The sequence below is a fragment of the Molothrus ater genome, chromosome 10 (genome assembly GCF_012460135.2).
Source record: "Molothrus ater isolate BHLD 08-10-18 breed brown headed cowbird chromosome 10, BPBGC_Mater_1.1, whole genome shotgun sequence".
In the NCBI taxonomy this organism is placed as follows: Eukaryota; Metazoa; Chordata; class Aves; order Passeriformes; family Icteridae; genus Molothrus; species Molothrus ater.
Genome location: NC_050487.2, coordinates 14,156,909 through 14,173,729, shown reverse-complemented (window position 1 = coordinate 14,173,729; position 16,821 = coordinate 14,156,909). Strand labels below are relative to the sequence as shown.

At 45.0% G+C, this 16,821-nt stretch overlaps 1 protein-coding gene across 1 annotated transcript in view; it reads right to left on the bottom strand.

Moving 5' to 3' along the window:
- Positions 1-557: 557 nt before the first annotated feature.
- MB21D2 (Mab-21 domain containing 2) overlaps positions 558-16,821 on the bottom strand; it is a 58,984-nt gene continuing 42,720 nt past the window's right edge. The window contains exon 2 of the mRNA XM_036389116.1: positions 558-4,216. Coding sequence (XP_036245009.1) covers positions 2,952-4,216 — 1,265 coding nt within the window. The 3' untranslated portion in view covers positions 558-2,951. The remainder of the gene's footprint in view (positions 4,217-16,821) is intronic.

The following is a 16,821-nucleotide window of genomic DNA, read 5'->3' as shown; positions in this document are numbered from 1 at the left end:
CATAGGGCTGAGTGCTCTAAACTGCTTGTGTGAATGACTTTCAAGAACTCCCTAACAGGAAAAGCACCATGGTTTCCTTGAAACTTGCAGAGAGAAGTAAAGAGTAAAAGGTCATTGGTATCTAAACCTACTGACTACTTTGAAATCCCACACAGAGACTTCTGCACTTCACAAGTCTGTGCCAGCATACACTCAAAGGCAAGAGGGGGCAATAGAAAAGGAAGAAAACAGTCTTTTGTATTCTCTAATATACAAAACACTTGTCACCTCTGGGCTGGCAGCTTGCTTCATTAACTATAGTATGTGGAGAAGAGCAAATACCAGACAGATACAAACCTACTGCAGATTAGGATTCTGTCTCCTGGGAAGACAGATGGTCCAGTTGGAGGATATAACATTCTCACAAACCTACCTGGAAAACTGCTTTTCAGTCCAGTAAAAAGTCAAGCCTCCATTCCCCCACAAGAAAAAAAAAAACAACCAAACAAAAAACCAAACAAAAAACCCAACAACAACAACAAACCCCAACACACAGAATGCAGGAAGAACAAGGTGGATACTTTTCAAAATGTTTTTTTAATTAAAACCGAAAAAAGGAGCACACACCAGAGCTTGACATGGGCTAGTCAAACTGCTGGTCACCAGGACATTAAACTGGCATGAGGAAGGCTGTGTTTCTGCATATCTCAGGAGCACTGGCACAGACAATGGGTCTCCTGGGAGAGTACTCTGCCTGCCAGGCTACTGCTGCTTTGTGCTGAGCAGATTTCTCATGTAGTGATGGGAAACTTCATCCTGCAGCCCAGACTCTTCTTTCAACAAACAGAAGTCCCAGAGACTGGGGAAGAAACCATTTCAACAAATCTGCATTTTCCACGCACTTCTGGAGAGGATTCCCCGTTGTTTCTCCTGCCTCCCCCAGGCAGGTTTCACAGGTTTATATGGAAACTCAACTTTGGGAATAGCCACACAGGTAGGACCCAGCTCTGCTTCTGCTGAAGCCAATCCATGTCCTTCCCTGGACCAAACTGCAGCTGCACAGGGCTCATGATCAAGAGCCAGTTGTGCTTTAAGGTTAAATCCTCATCCACTCCATCAGGCCAGCAACTTCTGAGAGCTTCTTGTAAGTGTGTATCAGTAAATTCAGGTAAATGTGAACATCTTGGCTATAGCAATGGGGTGAAGTTTTCAATTATGCCCAAGAGATGGAGGAGCTAAAGTTTTAAGACATGACTCGGGCACTAGATCAGGTATTGGAACCTCCCTGCCATCTAATAAAGCAGTTGCCAAAGCTGTTGGTGTGCTGCTCCACCAGCCTGGTTTCTGTACCACAAAGGCTGGACTGAAAAAGTGACACATTTTTCATACACAATTTTTATCAGTTAGAATTTACTAGATATGCACCTCATTTGTCTGTCAAATATTTAAAAAATACTTCAACCTGTTCTAATAATCACATTTTAACACATGCATCAAGTTTGGATCAGAACAGCGTCTCTGGGATAATCAGTAAGCCCAAATTGCTGATTTAAGGCCTAAATATCAGTCACTGGCCAGCCAGCCACAATAAGTCACTCTATCCTTGAACTCTTGGAATTATTTTTGGCTCAGACTAACCCTTGTTACCATACATCTTACCCTACACACAGAAGAAAAGTGTATGTGTTTTTCAAGGCTACTGTTGCACCACAAGTTTACACACAAACACAACTTTTGCAAACATGAGACCAGAGTAAGATCTCCCATGTCCCAGGGTGAGTCAGAAAGTTCTCAGGAGTCCAGGGAATGGTAACTGCCAGAAAGGATCAGGCCTAATACATGCATTAGAGAAGCAAGGTAGCTCCTTTGCTGGAGGTCTGGCTGATTCACTTTGTACATACCACTGCTTTAGCATTACATCCTTATCTAATGGTAAACCTGTTTCAACAACATGCAATACATATTAATGCAATATGCACTGCAACACACAATACGCATCCAAAGAAATATGCCAATGCAAAACTCTGACTGCTCACACATAGCTGGGCTAACAAGGAAGTCTTTTACAAAAGACAATCAAGAAATCACCTGAAACCGTGAGACCAGAGGGGTCTCAAGCAATCAGCAATATTGAGACCTAATAACAGATGCTAATTCATGAAAGAAACACAAACAGTGGGACTGAGGTAATGGCAGAGATTTCATTAGTGCAATTACATTTAAAATGGTATGTTCTTTAATAGAATTTAAATAAGGCTTTGAATAATTACACACACTAAAACTAACATTCCATAACCTTATTCCGCATGGAAAAGCAGCAGAAACAACCCTCTGGACTGTACAAGGTCCAATTAATGAACAATTACATTCAAAAAGTAGATCAAAACAGAAACAACTCTTTTCCCAAAAAGCTGCATCATCATCTTTAAAGTCAGCTTTCTCCCCTGTATCAGAAATGTGAAGAACAGATGAACTGGGCTTCAGCCCAGTAGATTGGCCTCGTCAGATTACCAGGAGTGCTTTCCAACCCAGCCTCTCCTCATTTCTTTAGGGTGATGGAAGCTCATGGAAAAAGAAGTGAATTTCTGAAGCAACGGAAGGGGAGTTGTTCTTTCTCCCGGCCCAACAATGTACATAAATTATGGAAGCTTGGAAAAAAACCCTACATCACACTGTGGCTTGTGTTTACAATGCATGTCCTCCTTTAGAAACTACTCACAGACAATGGGCAGGGTGGGTGAAAAAAAAAAAAGCAGCATATGAAATAGCAATATACTGTTCCAAAATCTGCACTGTCCTGCAGAAACAGGATTTATAATTTGTTCAGATTGTTCTCAACAGATCCAATCTATGCTGGATATGTAAAAACCAAGAGACTAAGTCATCAAGAAAAACCAAATTAAAAAACCTGCGCACTGCAAGAGTTTTAAAAAACAAAACAAATAAAAATCCCAAGAAACATTGACGAAAGCTCAGAAAAATTTATCATCAATTCTGAAGTGGGGCCTTGTGACATCATCTGGATTGATGAAGACAGAGATGGACTTTCCGGGGTTCTCAGTCACTAGCTGCTGCAACTTTTTGGCTAACCGGTCATCGGGCTGGTTGGGGTCCCCTCCGTCGGACTGCGGGGAGGGGATGCTGGTGGTGCTGCCCCGCCGCTGCAGCTCCAGGGTGAGCCTGTTGGCTGCCTTGACGTGCTCGATGGCAGTCCGGAGGTGCTCGGCGGGGTCGGAGCGCACCGAGGACAGCTTCCGCGCGTGGAGCATCACCGTGTCTTCAGACAGGTGCTCCAGCATGTTGCACTGCGGGATGAAGTAGTTAGGGCACATCTTGTTGACCAAGCAGTGCTGGAGATCATCGATGAGCCCCAGGAGGAAATGGGCTGCGTAATCCTCCTGGGCCAGGTAGCTGGCTGGCAGCCTGTCGCAAGCCCACAGCATCATGCTGCGCAGGTGATATGGACTAATGGCTTTGGGGCGGGACAGCAGTTTGATGATGATGGCTTTGCAGGCCTGGTAGGCTTGCATGAGGCTGCTGGAGATGCACTTTTTCAGCTGCACTTCACTCCTGGCAAATGACAGCCTCCATTCATTGTCCTTCTTGCCCTTGTAGGAACATGCAGGCACTAAGTAAAACCCACTTATGACTTCCTCCTCCGTGATCTTCCCATCCCAGAAGTGGTTCTCCATCAGCCAGCTCTGTGCCACAGCCGGCCAGCCTTTGAAGGACACCACAGGGACAATGTCATACAGCATGCGGCTGCTGCCCACTCCCAAAATAATGGATATGATAGTCCCATTCTTTTCTACCTTCTCCACCTTTGGCATCCCTCGCTGGGGCTTCTTCTGGATCTCAGAGAGCACGATGCTAATGGACTCATAGAACCAGTCTGCAACTTTTGTTGGGGAGAAGAAGTAATTGGTAGCTCCATTGATATGGTCCACGATTGTGCAGCAGTCCTTCCACTTGCTGATGGTTCCTTCATCGAAGAGGCGCAGGCTCAGCCAGGAGTGGCACAGGGCCGAGTGGCGCATGTCCAGCGTCACCGGCTGGTTGCGGTCGTGCAGCTTCAGTGCAGGCACCAGCAGGGTGAAGTCCATGTCGTAGTCTGTGCCCCGGGCATAAACATTCAGCTCATCGAGGTCAATGTCCACCACACCTTCCCGCACGCCGCCCGACAGCAGCAGGTACTCGTTGGCTACAGGCAGCTTCTGGTCGAGTTTCTGAACCATGCCTGAAAAAGACAGAAAGAGAAATCCTTTCAAAAAAGGCAAACTGATACACGATCTAACCAGGATTAAAACCCATCCCATGCCCAGCAGGAAAAGAAAGCAACCAGAGGTATCTATAACTTTTGGTGTGGCAAAAACATAAATCAGGCCCAGCACTCAGACAACCTTTGGTCTCACCTGACTCAGGGCATGGCCTTCCCTGCATTCCTGGGAATGTGTGAAGTCCATCCTAAACATCACATTTCAAGCAATGGAAAAAAGCAGCAGCCTCTGGTGAAACACAGCAAAGCTACTTCCAGAACTAAATGTAACTTTTTCAACACCTTCTAAACCAGTTTTTCACCATATTGACATTCATTTCCAGAGTATCCAAATGTTTCACCAACACTCCATAGAGAAAAGACAATATTAATTGACTCACTGTTCTTATTTTCTCTCTGGTATAGAAAAAAGCTGGACCAGCATCAGGGAGTTGGTTGCTCGTGAGTGAATGAATAGCTACAAATGTTAGTTCAAGCAGGTCTGATTTTACAATCTGCTTTACATTTACATTTACTGATGAACAAGGCAACATGAACAAAAGAAATGCATCCTTCTCTTATGGGCGAATGGAGCAGGTTAAATGATCAGGCAATTAGAGAAGCCAGCTCTGAAACTGGCTCTTCAAGCTGCAATGACATAAAATATCTGATCAGCTCCCCAGAACACAGACATGAAGACAGATTTTTACTTTCAGCACCAAAACCAGAGGCAACATTCACCCTGCAATGCCTGTACCAGTTGTACAAAGCCAGCTTTTCACCAGGAATTCTATAAATACACTCCACTATACTGTGTCCATAGAAAATGAACAGCACACTGAGACTCTACACAGAAGCTGAGATATTAGCACCTCATTCACTGTTCAAATTAGGCTTAAAATTGAGCTCCGCACTTCAACTGCTCTGCAGTCTGCTCCTGCTTTCTGGGCTGATTCACTGCTGGTGTTCCTCTTGTGGTTAAATGCTTTTGGTTGCTTCCCAGCCTCAATTCAGCCGCCACACCTCAGCCATGAGGAACAAAGGCCAGTGGTTCTGAATGGAGATGCTGAAGCTGTTATAAGCACTGCAAAGGGGATAGATTTTATTCCTTATAAGTACAAATGCACTAGTTTTTGTTGGCATGCATTACTGAGTCCAGCTTCTGAAAGGCAATATGGTTTGTTTACATCAAGAATGGTCAAATGGACAACTTCCATTAAAAGGAAGCCGGTCTTAGAGAGACAGCAGTGGGAATAACTAGCCAGAGGCATAACAGAGTGAGCCAGAAAGCTGCCAGTCACTCTGTCAGCCCAGAAATCACAGGCAGACACATCAAGAATGTGAAACACAAATGATCAGCACTACAGTATGAGTACCCATGCTGTCATGGTCCCAGTGACTGCAGCCTTTCCTGAGGTATTGCATCCCTGTAGGATGACAGACACTGCCTGCACTGAGGGGGTCACCCTAGCAGAGAGCAGCAGCAGCACCCCAAGGCACTGAGGGCTGCACTAGGCTGAGTGGCACTACAGTGCTTTCAGACTCACCTGTCCTTCCCTGCATGCTAGGACAGCAACAAGGAAACACCACCTGCATGCTTATAGGTAAGCCATGACCAGAGCAAAATCTAAAGCTCTCTGGACACTGATTCCTTGGAAAAGCCAAGGATATTGGAAAAGGAGGCCTTTGTGTAAGGCAGAATGCATCCTGGGGCAATATTCAGTGTACCTGAAAGCCCCCATGTGAAATTCCTTGTTAAATACACTTGACCTGTTTCATTCCTTCCAAGAGCACTGGACCCAGTCCATTTTGCTGCACTGAGCTGGGATGATTTTCCTGCCAGGCAGGCAAGGACATAAACCCTTCTATTTCATGCAGCTCCAGGGGCTGCAATAGAAGGGAATAGCTCTAAAGGAGTGCTAAGAAACTCTTCCTGCTAAATCCTGAGCTAATCCCATTCTGCGATCTTGCCACACGCTGCCCTGTTCATCCTCAAAGGGTAATAACTAAGAAAAGCTTCTGCCAACCTCAAAAACATTTTCTGAGGCTTAGACACACAGTGAGCTATGTTACCCTGATCTGTAGAGCAGCAAAGTCTTACACAGGCTTCTCTATCCCAGAGGCTAAATAAGTAGCAGTCACTCTTTTGCTGTACCCAGAAGGGGTTTTCTAATGGGTACCTCAATTGATGTGACTTCTGCAGACACTACTGACACACTGCCTCTGAATCCTGTCCTTGAACCAGTGCAAGCAGCATTAGTGCTTTACACCTCTGCTGGAAGTTGAGTCCAATACCCACAAAGTAGAGTCTGGATCAATCACATCATAGGGACAGGGAGCAATTTTTTTTCCCCAAAGATTAATGTACTACTGGCCCTTACTGTGGGGCAGCACATCTATTCATGATATGAAGGGTTTGGATGGCCCATCCTGCCTCTACACTCAGCCAAAATTTCCCACTCAGGACAGTGCTCTGCAGCATCTGCCATGCAAATTTGCAGATGTTCCTGAGACAGGCAGACAGAATGTAACTATCTGACAGAGGAAAATGTTCAAACCTATAGGACTGAATAAAGGATGCATTTTTCTAAATCTTTTTAAACTTAAGGGATGAAAAATGCTCTGCAGTGGGCCCTTTGCACCAGAACTTCTATCCCAGAGCCTTCAACTAAAAAAGAAAATCAGGATTTTTCCAAAAAGATTCCCCACTTCAGAATCTGCTGTTGGATGAGTTGCTCTCCTTGGCCTGAAGAGAATCTTTGTCCTTACATGGGAGCAATAGAGTTGATAGTCTAACCCCATTTAACCAGCAGCAAGTGGGACTCAAGCCCTGCCTTCTGTACACTGTCACAATGAGTCACTTGATTTCCCTCTCCAGAACTCTAGACCTACCAGCAGAAGAGAAATATTGAAAAATAGTAAGTAAATGGTTACAACAAATGATCTAACATGTCATCAATATCTCTCTACCTGGCTGGCTCCAGTTTAAATTCAAACCCTTGAGCTCTGCTTGGCACAGAATTTCCCCTTCAAGTCCCGAACCAGCAACATCTGCAGCTCTGCCACAGAACAAGAGAAGGAATTTTTGCTAAATGATCACAGCAGCATTGCTGATCCAACTGAAGTGGTGGAGCAGGGAGTTGAGATAAGGTCCCCTTGAGGAGAGTATATTTAGAATAGGCATAGAGTGTTCTATAAATAGTTGAGCTGGCCAAATTCAGGATTACCTAAGGCTTTAGGGGTTTGCAGTGTCTTCAAACTGCCCCCCTTGCTCACAAGTCTATTTGAAACGTGAAGGGATTTCAAGGAATCCAATCAGCCAGCACTGTGTGGCACACACCACCCTGTCACAAAGCTTTCACCCCAAGTTTCTGCAGCCCATGAATGTACAACACAAGTCAGCACTCCAGTTCAGCAAGCATGTAAGTGCAAATACAAAGAAAAATACCAAGACTGGTACTCAACCCAAGTACTTAATAGCATCAGTGGGCAGTTTGAGCTCTGTTCTTTTCATCTCAGTCCCAGGACCACCTGGGAGGAGGAGGCAATAGCGGTTACAGAAAAACTAATGAAATGTATAGAAAATCTGTGGAGTTGCCTGTAAAGACCAAAACAGAATTTGGAGGGTCAAACACACAAAACAAATTTTAGCTGAAGGACCAGCTCTCATGGTATCAAAGTAGGTTCACTGGTACATAAGAAGCCTCTCGCTGCTACTAGGCAAGACACATAATTTGCAGTAGTACCTTGTGTGACATTGAAAAGGTGTTTGGCAAAGCTAAGTGAGAGACTGGTGTACAGTTATCTCTTCTTTCTAAAACACCTTAAAGGATTCTGTTTTTCTAGATATGTAACTAATTTAAGATCTTCCCAAGCTAGTAAATTTGGCATTCTAACAGGTAAGTATGCTTGCAAGCATGGGAAAGGCAAGGATTGTAAAAATCAGGAGCACCACCTGTAGGCCAGGCTTGCTGGTTGGTTTACTAAACATGAATTCAGAGGAACACAGGTGAGCAAGTGAGTTCTACCAACAGAACATTGTTCCTTTGTTGTTTCTTCAGTGTCAGGAAAAAAACGATTTGTTTCTACTACAAACACTAAGATACAAAGAGCACAAAAACAGAGAAAAGAGATTTTACTTTATATAACACCTACATTTGGGACACATCCTTGAATGAACTGTGACTCTGATGCAGATGACACAGAGACTATTCTTCCCATTGAAAACAAAAAAACTGCAATGCAAAGATGCTCTCCAACCATGACAGAATTTCAGATAAACAGATTTCATGACCATTGCAGTGTGTGCTGGGATCCACTGCTATTTCATGACTAGCTTTGTGGAAATAAGGAGGAACACAGAGATTTCTCTTTGAAGAAACTGACCACAAGAAAAATATTACATAAAAGCTTATTTCTAACATACGCATTTCCTAATTTGGGTTCCTTTTGAAGTCTTTCTTCCTGACACTTTAGATGTGCAATCATTGCCACCAAAAGGAAATGTGGCAAAGCAAGATGCTGTTCTGTTAATCTAACTTGGTCTCATCAAACTGAATGGGGTGATGTTCAGGGCAGTCACTGAATTCAGGGAGGCTTCTGCTGCATGGGAACTAGAGAGAGGTCACAGGAGCAGTGGGGGGCTTGGAAAGGTTCCACAGAACCTTGCACACAGAAGAAGCCTATCACAGGAATTCTTCTGGGAGCCAAGCCAGACCCAGGCACTAATGGTGTATGCCCCCCTCAAGTTCCCTGGCAGCCTAGGGAGAAGATATATAGAAGGGATCTTCCTTATATATGTGACCTGTTCTATAGGGAAAGCTAAGGACCACTCACATATCCTACTGCCTCCCTCTTTTCTACTACTGCTTAATCCTTCCACAGGACCCAGCATGCAAAGTCAAGGCTCTTGATTTTTCCTCACAGGTTCATCCTTTTTGATGCATAACCTAGAGAATGCCTTTTTTCTTCTATATGAAATCATTACCATCCTGTAAGTCCAAGACCTAAGGAAGTCTGACTTCCTGGATGATCAGACAGTGGCTGCTCAAAGGAAAGATTTCTGCTGAGGTCTCCCAGCTCTGCCTGAGCAGTGTGTGTTGAATTTCAGAGGCTTCTTTAAGACAAGATGAGAGGCCGCTCTGATGCATCTGGACTGCGCAGATTCTTCTGTTTCCCTTGGTAATTGCAATTCTATTTATGAGCAGCACAAGTTTTTGTTACGCAGGAGAACTGGAAGAGTCAGCTCTTTAGGGGAGTCTTCAGTTACAAAGCACATTTTGAGAGGACTGTTGGCGGAAGCAGGCAGGGGGTGGGAGAAGAGTGGGGAGACTGAACCATGTGATACCAGTTCAGTCAAATATGGGATGCGAGAGAAGGAAGCTGCTCCTTGCAGACTGATACACCAGTGTCCTACTGATTCTGCTCCTTTTAGAAATCTTGTGACATGGTGACAGAACACACTGCAGGGAGACAGCACCCCCTCGTAAAAGAAATCAGCTTCTTTCTCCAAAGTTTTCTTTAAAAACAATCTTAAAAGTAGTGTCCCAGTTTTTTGCCATTTTTCATGGGTCCTGGTGAAAGCCACCCACCTCACTGAAATCCTGTTTGGCAGTGGAAAGGGGTGTTTCATGGTGCAAGCAGGAATAAAAAGAAAAGCAAGAAAGAGCCCAGATGCAAAGGGTGAGCCTGTACAGTGAAGAGCGGAGCTGTCACAAACATCTAAACCCACTCTGGCACCAAAACCAGCAGCAGTGTTTCTGTAGTTATCTGCTTGGCTAAACCTGTCAGGGCTCAGAGACCACAACAGCAGGACCAAATTGCTCCCAGAGCTGGAACCAGCATTTTCAGAGGGAGCCCCTGCATTGCTGTGCACCTCTACTCTGGGCAGGAAGAATTTGAGAGTCAGTTCCAAACTGATGCTGGGTTTCCACCAGTCTGCTTATTCAAGAGTTTTATCTCCAGAGTCATATTAGCCAAAATAATAGGAGTCATGAAAGGTGAAAGCCTACGTGGAATATGAAGTGTAAGTCAAAGAGGTGCTCTAGGGTCTGAAAAATGTGGGTGGTGAGGTCTGAGAGCAGCTGACAAGCAGAACAGAATGAACAGGGGACAGAGAGGATAGCTATAAGAACAAGTTGCAGCTACACCCCAGTTAACACTGCACACTGTGTCCATACGGTGTCCATATTTTCAAATGGGCATAAGACATGAAATTCCCTTTGGAAATGGCACAAGATGCCATCTCTCCTGGAACTGCAATGCCAGAGACAAAATATACCAAGGGACAGATTGTTTTAACAGTTCCACCCTCTGGGACTGAGAGTGCACATTTGGCAAGGGCTACACAGGGTCTAGATGGGCCATTTCTGCTCACACCCCTACAGAGCACTGCTAAATATTCAGCAAGATGTCACCCTGGGGGAGACTCACCAGGATTCCTCTCTTGGATCTGATTACAAGGTAACAGCAGTGGGCACAAACCAGGTTGAGCATCTTGAGTGCAAACACGCAGCTTGCAGGAGAGGCTGTTCTGCCCTTGTTTCTCCTAGTTCCTCCCTGTTACTGAGATCCTCACAAGAGCCCAACAACCTCAGAGTGGTGCATGACACGTCCACCTACTGTGGCAGCCTGGCTCAGGCAACTGCTGCTGGGGGCTTTCAGAAGAGCATTAAGAGCAAGGAAAGTACAGCATAATAATTTTTCCCTCTGCAATCTCCAAGCATTCTCTGGCTTTGCGGTTTCCCAACCCAGAGGCAGTATTTGCAGCTTTGTCTTTAATAGCACTGACAGGCATATCTGCCTGGAATGTCTCTCATTGCTTTGTAAATCAGCTGTATTTTTGTTATAGTCAGTGCCTTGCAGCACCATGTTTCACAAAACACATGTGTCAAAAGGACTTCCTTTTGCTAGCTTGCTAGGAAATGAAGAAAATCACCTAACCGTGGCACCTCCCATGGATCACTGAAGATCTTACACAGCTTCATCTGTCATCTTTCTTCCACATTGAAAAGGACAACTTATTTAAACTTTGTTTAGCTGACTGTCCTGATCTGCAATTGTGTGGGCCCTGGTATTGCTACACTCAAGTGAAATGAGATGGTCAACACTGCATGAAAAGGTGACTTCACGTGAAAAGTGACTTCTGGGTGAATGTCTTCACAGTCCTCTGGGAAATACCTCAGCAGCCTTGCTTGCTAAATTAGCCCCACTCCATTGCAGGTTTGCTCAATGTAATGGAGTCCTCCTCCCTAGTATTTAATTTCACCTTCAGGATGTTCCCCTTGTAAAAGTCAACACCAATCCCACCACTTTACAAGGGGTGTTGCTGACACTGCAAAAGAACTGTGGAAGTAGGACAGGGTAAGGTTCTGGAGACTGCACATGGGAACAAAGTCCCCAGCCCCCCTCGGGCTCTCATCCTAATCTGAAGAGTCAGCACCAGGTGCCTCTCACAGAAAACACGTGGCAGCTCTCCTCTGATGAGCAAAGCCATTCCCTTCCAAACCTGGGAACACATTCTCCTCTCACTCCTGTCAGCCACAGGGGCACAAGTACATATCAGGCAGAACTTGACTCCAAGGTTGCAAAAGCACTTTGGGCTCCTCTGGGATGGTTTTGTGTTCTCAGTTACTATCTGGTATCTTTTTCCCATCCTGAAAGGGCTAAGTTGCCATACCACTTTATGTTCTGGTGCCACTGGGCCGTGCATAGAGGAATGCTACCACAATCTCACATCCTCTAAATAACATAAGAGCCTCCACTGTAAATACACTTTGAGCTGTTCTACCAAGACTCCTGCTTACAGCTACCCAACACACCACAAATTCTCTCCCCAGCTGCTAAATTACCAGCTTGCTTTCTTTTCCTTTAGTAGCTGTTTTCTACAAAGATAAGTCACAGCCAAGACAAATCACAGCACCATTCCTTATGAACTGGGCCTGAGCTGACACTGCCCATCCTCAGGGCCTGCCTTTTCTGTAATAACAGCTCTACCTTGCTGCAGAGCAGCAGGAGATTTGTCCTTGATGCAACAATTCTTCACTAAATCATCCAGAAAAGCTAAGCTTACATGTGGAGTACACATGGTGACTAACAGGGAGTTGATGAATAACCACATCAGGGAGTTGATGAATAACCACAGCTGTAATTCTGTCCTTGATTTTCCCTTAAAATCCACCAAACTTGGCTCCTGGGGTCAACGACATGACCAACATGGCATCTCTTTCAATTGCTTTCATTCTCTCAATCTACCAATAACAAAATCTATTTAGGTTTATACAATGGGACAGGTCAGAAAAAGAGGGAATGAAGGATGTTTCCAGGAAACCAGCCAAGCACCAAAAGAGTGCTGGAAATCTTGAGTTCTCTGAGTACAGAAGGAAAGCAGCTGTCTTCAGAAGCCTTTCCGAGGAATGTAGTGGAGAAAATTACATGAACTGAATCTTCTCTCCAGCCCTTAGAATTCACTGGACTCCATCTGTACAGACATGATCTGGCCCCTTTGACAAATCTGGTATCCAAACACTGGGAGAAGACAAGACAGATAGGCCAAATATGGCTGACACGACCAATGCCAGAAGCACAATATAATTTTTCTCTATCCTTGCACATGAGCATGGATTGGACTAGCAAAACGAGGCAGGGAATGCAGATCCTTGTCAGAGAGTGTGAAATCAAAAAGGCTTAAACAATACAGCTGTGTCTGAGCTCATGAAGCCAAGAGCAAGCTTTCCTGCAGTATTAACCAACTTCCCACCCACCAATGAGAACATGGCCAAAGCCATGTGGAGCTGGATCAAGTCACCTATAGGAGACACTTTTGCCAAAGCCCCATGTGCAGCATCAGCTGGGTGTATGCTGGTTGGCTTTGACATTCCTGCAAAATTCCTCTTCATCCACATCACCAGAAGTTGCTACAGGCCAAATTTGTTGTTAGCAGAAAACAGAGCTGCTCTCCAGAAGTGAATGGAAATGTCAAGAGCATTTCTCCTTGCTTTCCATGGGAGACAGGCAGAGGAAAACCTAAGCCCTCCAAGCTTGCCTGTCCATGTCCCACTGCTCCTATCATCCTGCTCCAGCTTCATCTTGCAAAGGTCATATTTGACAGCACACAAAAGCCAGCAGAAGTTTCTAACCAAAATCTCAGATTTTACAGCCATTTTTTTTGCAGCTGAGCACTGTCATCTGTCAAAGAGCACAGCAGGAAGCACTGTCTGGATTTGATCTCCATCAAGCACCAAGCCCACAGCCCCAGCAGCTGTCAAGGATCTCTTATCTCTGCAGCACAGCAATGGCCAGGAAGTATGGAACTGAATATTTAGGGTAAAAGAGAAAGGGAAGAGCAACCACTGCTACAGCAGGGTAGAACCTGGACCACCTGGTGTGGAGGTATGCAGTAAAATGCCACTGTCATTTTGGACAGCAAAGGTGAAATGCAGTCCCCTGAAGAAGGCAAGGTAAGTAATCACATTGCCAGGTGGCCCTGAAAGACCCAGGTATTGCAACCACCCTCCTTCCAGTGTAAGGTGTGGACTGGCTGGTGGGAAGGAGGAACTGGTGGAGCTGGCAGTGCTCACTGGCCCATGCCCTGGAAGCATTTGCAGTGAGATGAGGGCTGTATTTTTGGAGCAATTCACTGTTATCAGGAGCAGGGCTTGAAATGCCCTTTTCACAGAACTCCCACCCCGTTTTACCCACTCTGCTCACTCAGGAGAAATTCCAAGAGAACAATCACATCTCTTGCAAAGCCTTTTTGTGCTTACCTGGAATGAAATAAAGCCTCACACACACATTTATTTAAAGAAAGGCCTGGTGATCTCTTGGCTCATCAGGATGAAAGCTACTTTGCAAGGTGAAGGAGGGAGGAGAAAACAAAATTGTTGCTGATCAAATATAAAATTTGCGAAGTATGTTCCAGGAAGCTGTCCCCGCCAACAGCTGAGTCCCAAAGTAATGTCTCTTCTAAAAATCTAATGGAATAATGGTATGAGCAAGATTTGGGTCCAGAAACTGTCAGAAACCTATGCAAAAGACCTCACAAAGTAGTATCTCAAAGTCTTCCTGTAATGGAAAGCTGATGACAATCAAAGCTCATTCTTCAAATCTCATCTCCTATCAGGGCTGCTTCACCTTCCTGACTCTGAAAGCTCAGGTGAGCAGAATCCCTTTCACCAATGCCCCCATGTTTTAGGAAGCTGTGTCCCCCTCCCAAATATACATGAAAAGACAGGCCATGAAATCAGAACAATGTCTTCCCAGTGCCATTTTCCCCAGCCATTATTGCAAGGAGGACAGAGGAAAGGCAACTACTGCTCAAAATCCAATAGAAATATAATTCAGTAGAATAGAAAATTCAGTTAGCTCACTTAGCTTTCCCTTGAAAATGTGAGAACTAGAAATGCTTTGTTTACACTCTATTTAACAGAGAACTTCCTATAACTCCAGTAAAATGCCTTAAGGAAAAACCACAGTATACTGGTAGAACTTTCCTACCTGCATTTGGACTCTCTTTCAAAAATTAAAGTACCTTCTTTATTGTCTTGTACAGTGATAAATTTGAATTTTATTCCTACAAATTCCCTTGTACATACAATCATGAAAAATCTAAAAAGTTTTGCTCACAAATGATGATAAAGAATTCATGCTTAGAAGAGGCAGGTACACAGAGAATACAGATCCTTCAAATGGATTCAGTAATTAGAAATCTCACCTGTATTTTATAGGTGTTGCTGTGAAAACACTTTGTAAAATTTTCATGTGGATATCCAGCTCCTGCAAGGCTTGCTATCCCTTGCATGAAAACACTTCCCAGCACAACAGAGACAGATATTGTTTGAATACAGTCCTGCTACACAGAAAGCAACGAATAACACAGTGCTTGCTGGCTTCCCACTGACAGCTGGTCCCCACACTGTGATTAACAGACAAAGAAAGAAGATTACAGACCTCCTAAATTTGCTAACACAGTTTTCAGAATTAATTGCATGAGGTAGAAGCAGGAATACGAGGGTGTGAGCTGGTCCTGTAACAAGGGTGCTTGTCCCTGAAGTCAGACAGAGCTGATGTACAGCTCATACCCAGCAGAAATCTGAGCACAATCCTACTTGTTTGTTCCTGGCTGCACTTTAGGAAGGGGCTGGCAGAGGCAGAGACAGGAAAATACTGGTTTGTAGCTGAAGCCAACCATCACCAAAGCACAAATCGCACCCTGAGCTGCTGTGCTGCTGCTCTGGCTGGTATTGTTCTACTCGTGCCCAGGGAGACCTGCCTTGGATGATGGGCTGGGCCAAGATCTGAGGCCCCTGAACTGCCCTATTCTCCTTGCCTCACAAACAACCCACAGGGAGGAGGAGTTTAAAAAGACTTTCAGATTTCCTTCCCGACTTGATGAGGTTTGGGGCATTTCTTAAGCTCAGGGATCAGCCAGCTCTTACCCACAGGTAGAACCCAGAGGAGAGCAAAAGTATGCCAGTATCCCAAACAGCCACTGGCATCCTCTGCCTACAGACAGGGCCACCACTAGGAGGACCCTGCAAAATTTTTGTTGCTAAAACACAACACCCTGCCCCAAATTATATTCTGAGCATTCAGAAATTAAGTAAGAAATATTCCACAGAACTTTGTGGTTGAGGAAGCAGCACTTTATCCCTTCCCAGAGAGATGGCTCATGAAGTCACAGTGCTGTTAAAACATCTCTGCTTTCCCAAGCTGAGGACATTCTACTTTGCTGCGGGTTCTTTAAATCACCATATTGAGCTTTAAATCTGAAAGGAATCAGGGATTTGTCTTTACATAAAAACCTGTAGGTCTGCTGCTAAGTAAAGTTAGATATTGAGAGATAAAAGAAACAATGGAAAGGATTCCACTAATTGATGAAAGGAGTGAGAGGGATTTGTCTTTACAAACAAACGGTAGGTCTGCTGATAAATAAAGTCAGATACTGAGAGATGAAAGAAACAATGGGAAGAACCATAAATTCCATAGGAGTTCCACTGATTGACACAAGGAAAAGAAAAGGAGGATATAGATTAGAAGGCAGTCTTAGGGATTAGGCACTCTGGGAATTCTGTACCTCTCAAGTACCTCAGCCAATGGGGAAACAGAGAGGGACATGCGGCCGGGAAATGAAGATAAAAAGGAGGCTGCATCCTCCAAAAATTAGTGAGACCCCAGGGGAATGCCCAGTGGCCTCTCTCTTTAGTCAAATAAAGTTACAGGACTACTCTGTTTCCTTTTTGGACATAAACCTCTGCTGTTTGTGCATTAATTTTTCTGACAAATCTTACTTCAAACAGATTTCCTTCCCGACTTGATTGGGTTTGGGGGATAATTCTAAACTTCACTGGCATTTACCCAGCCGCGTTACCGGGAAGGCAGGAACCATTCCGCCTTGCCGCGGGCATGTTCGTTGTCCCTCCGTGCAGGAGGTGCCGGGGAAGCCGTGCCAGCCCCAGCAGCAGCAGAAGGAGCGGAGTGTGCGGCGCTCTGTGCCGGCAGCAGATGGCAGGAGCGCACCGGCGAGCACAGCACAGCACAGCACAGCACTGCCCAGCACAGCCCAGCCCCGCACAGCCCAGCCCAGCACT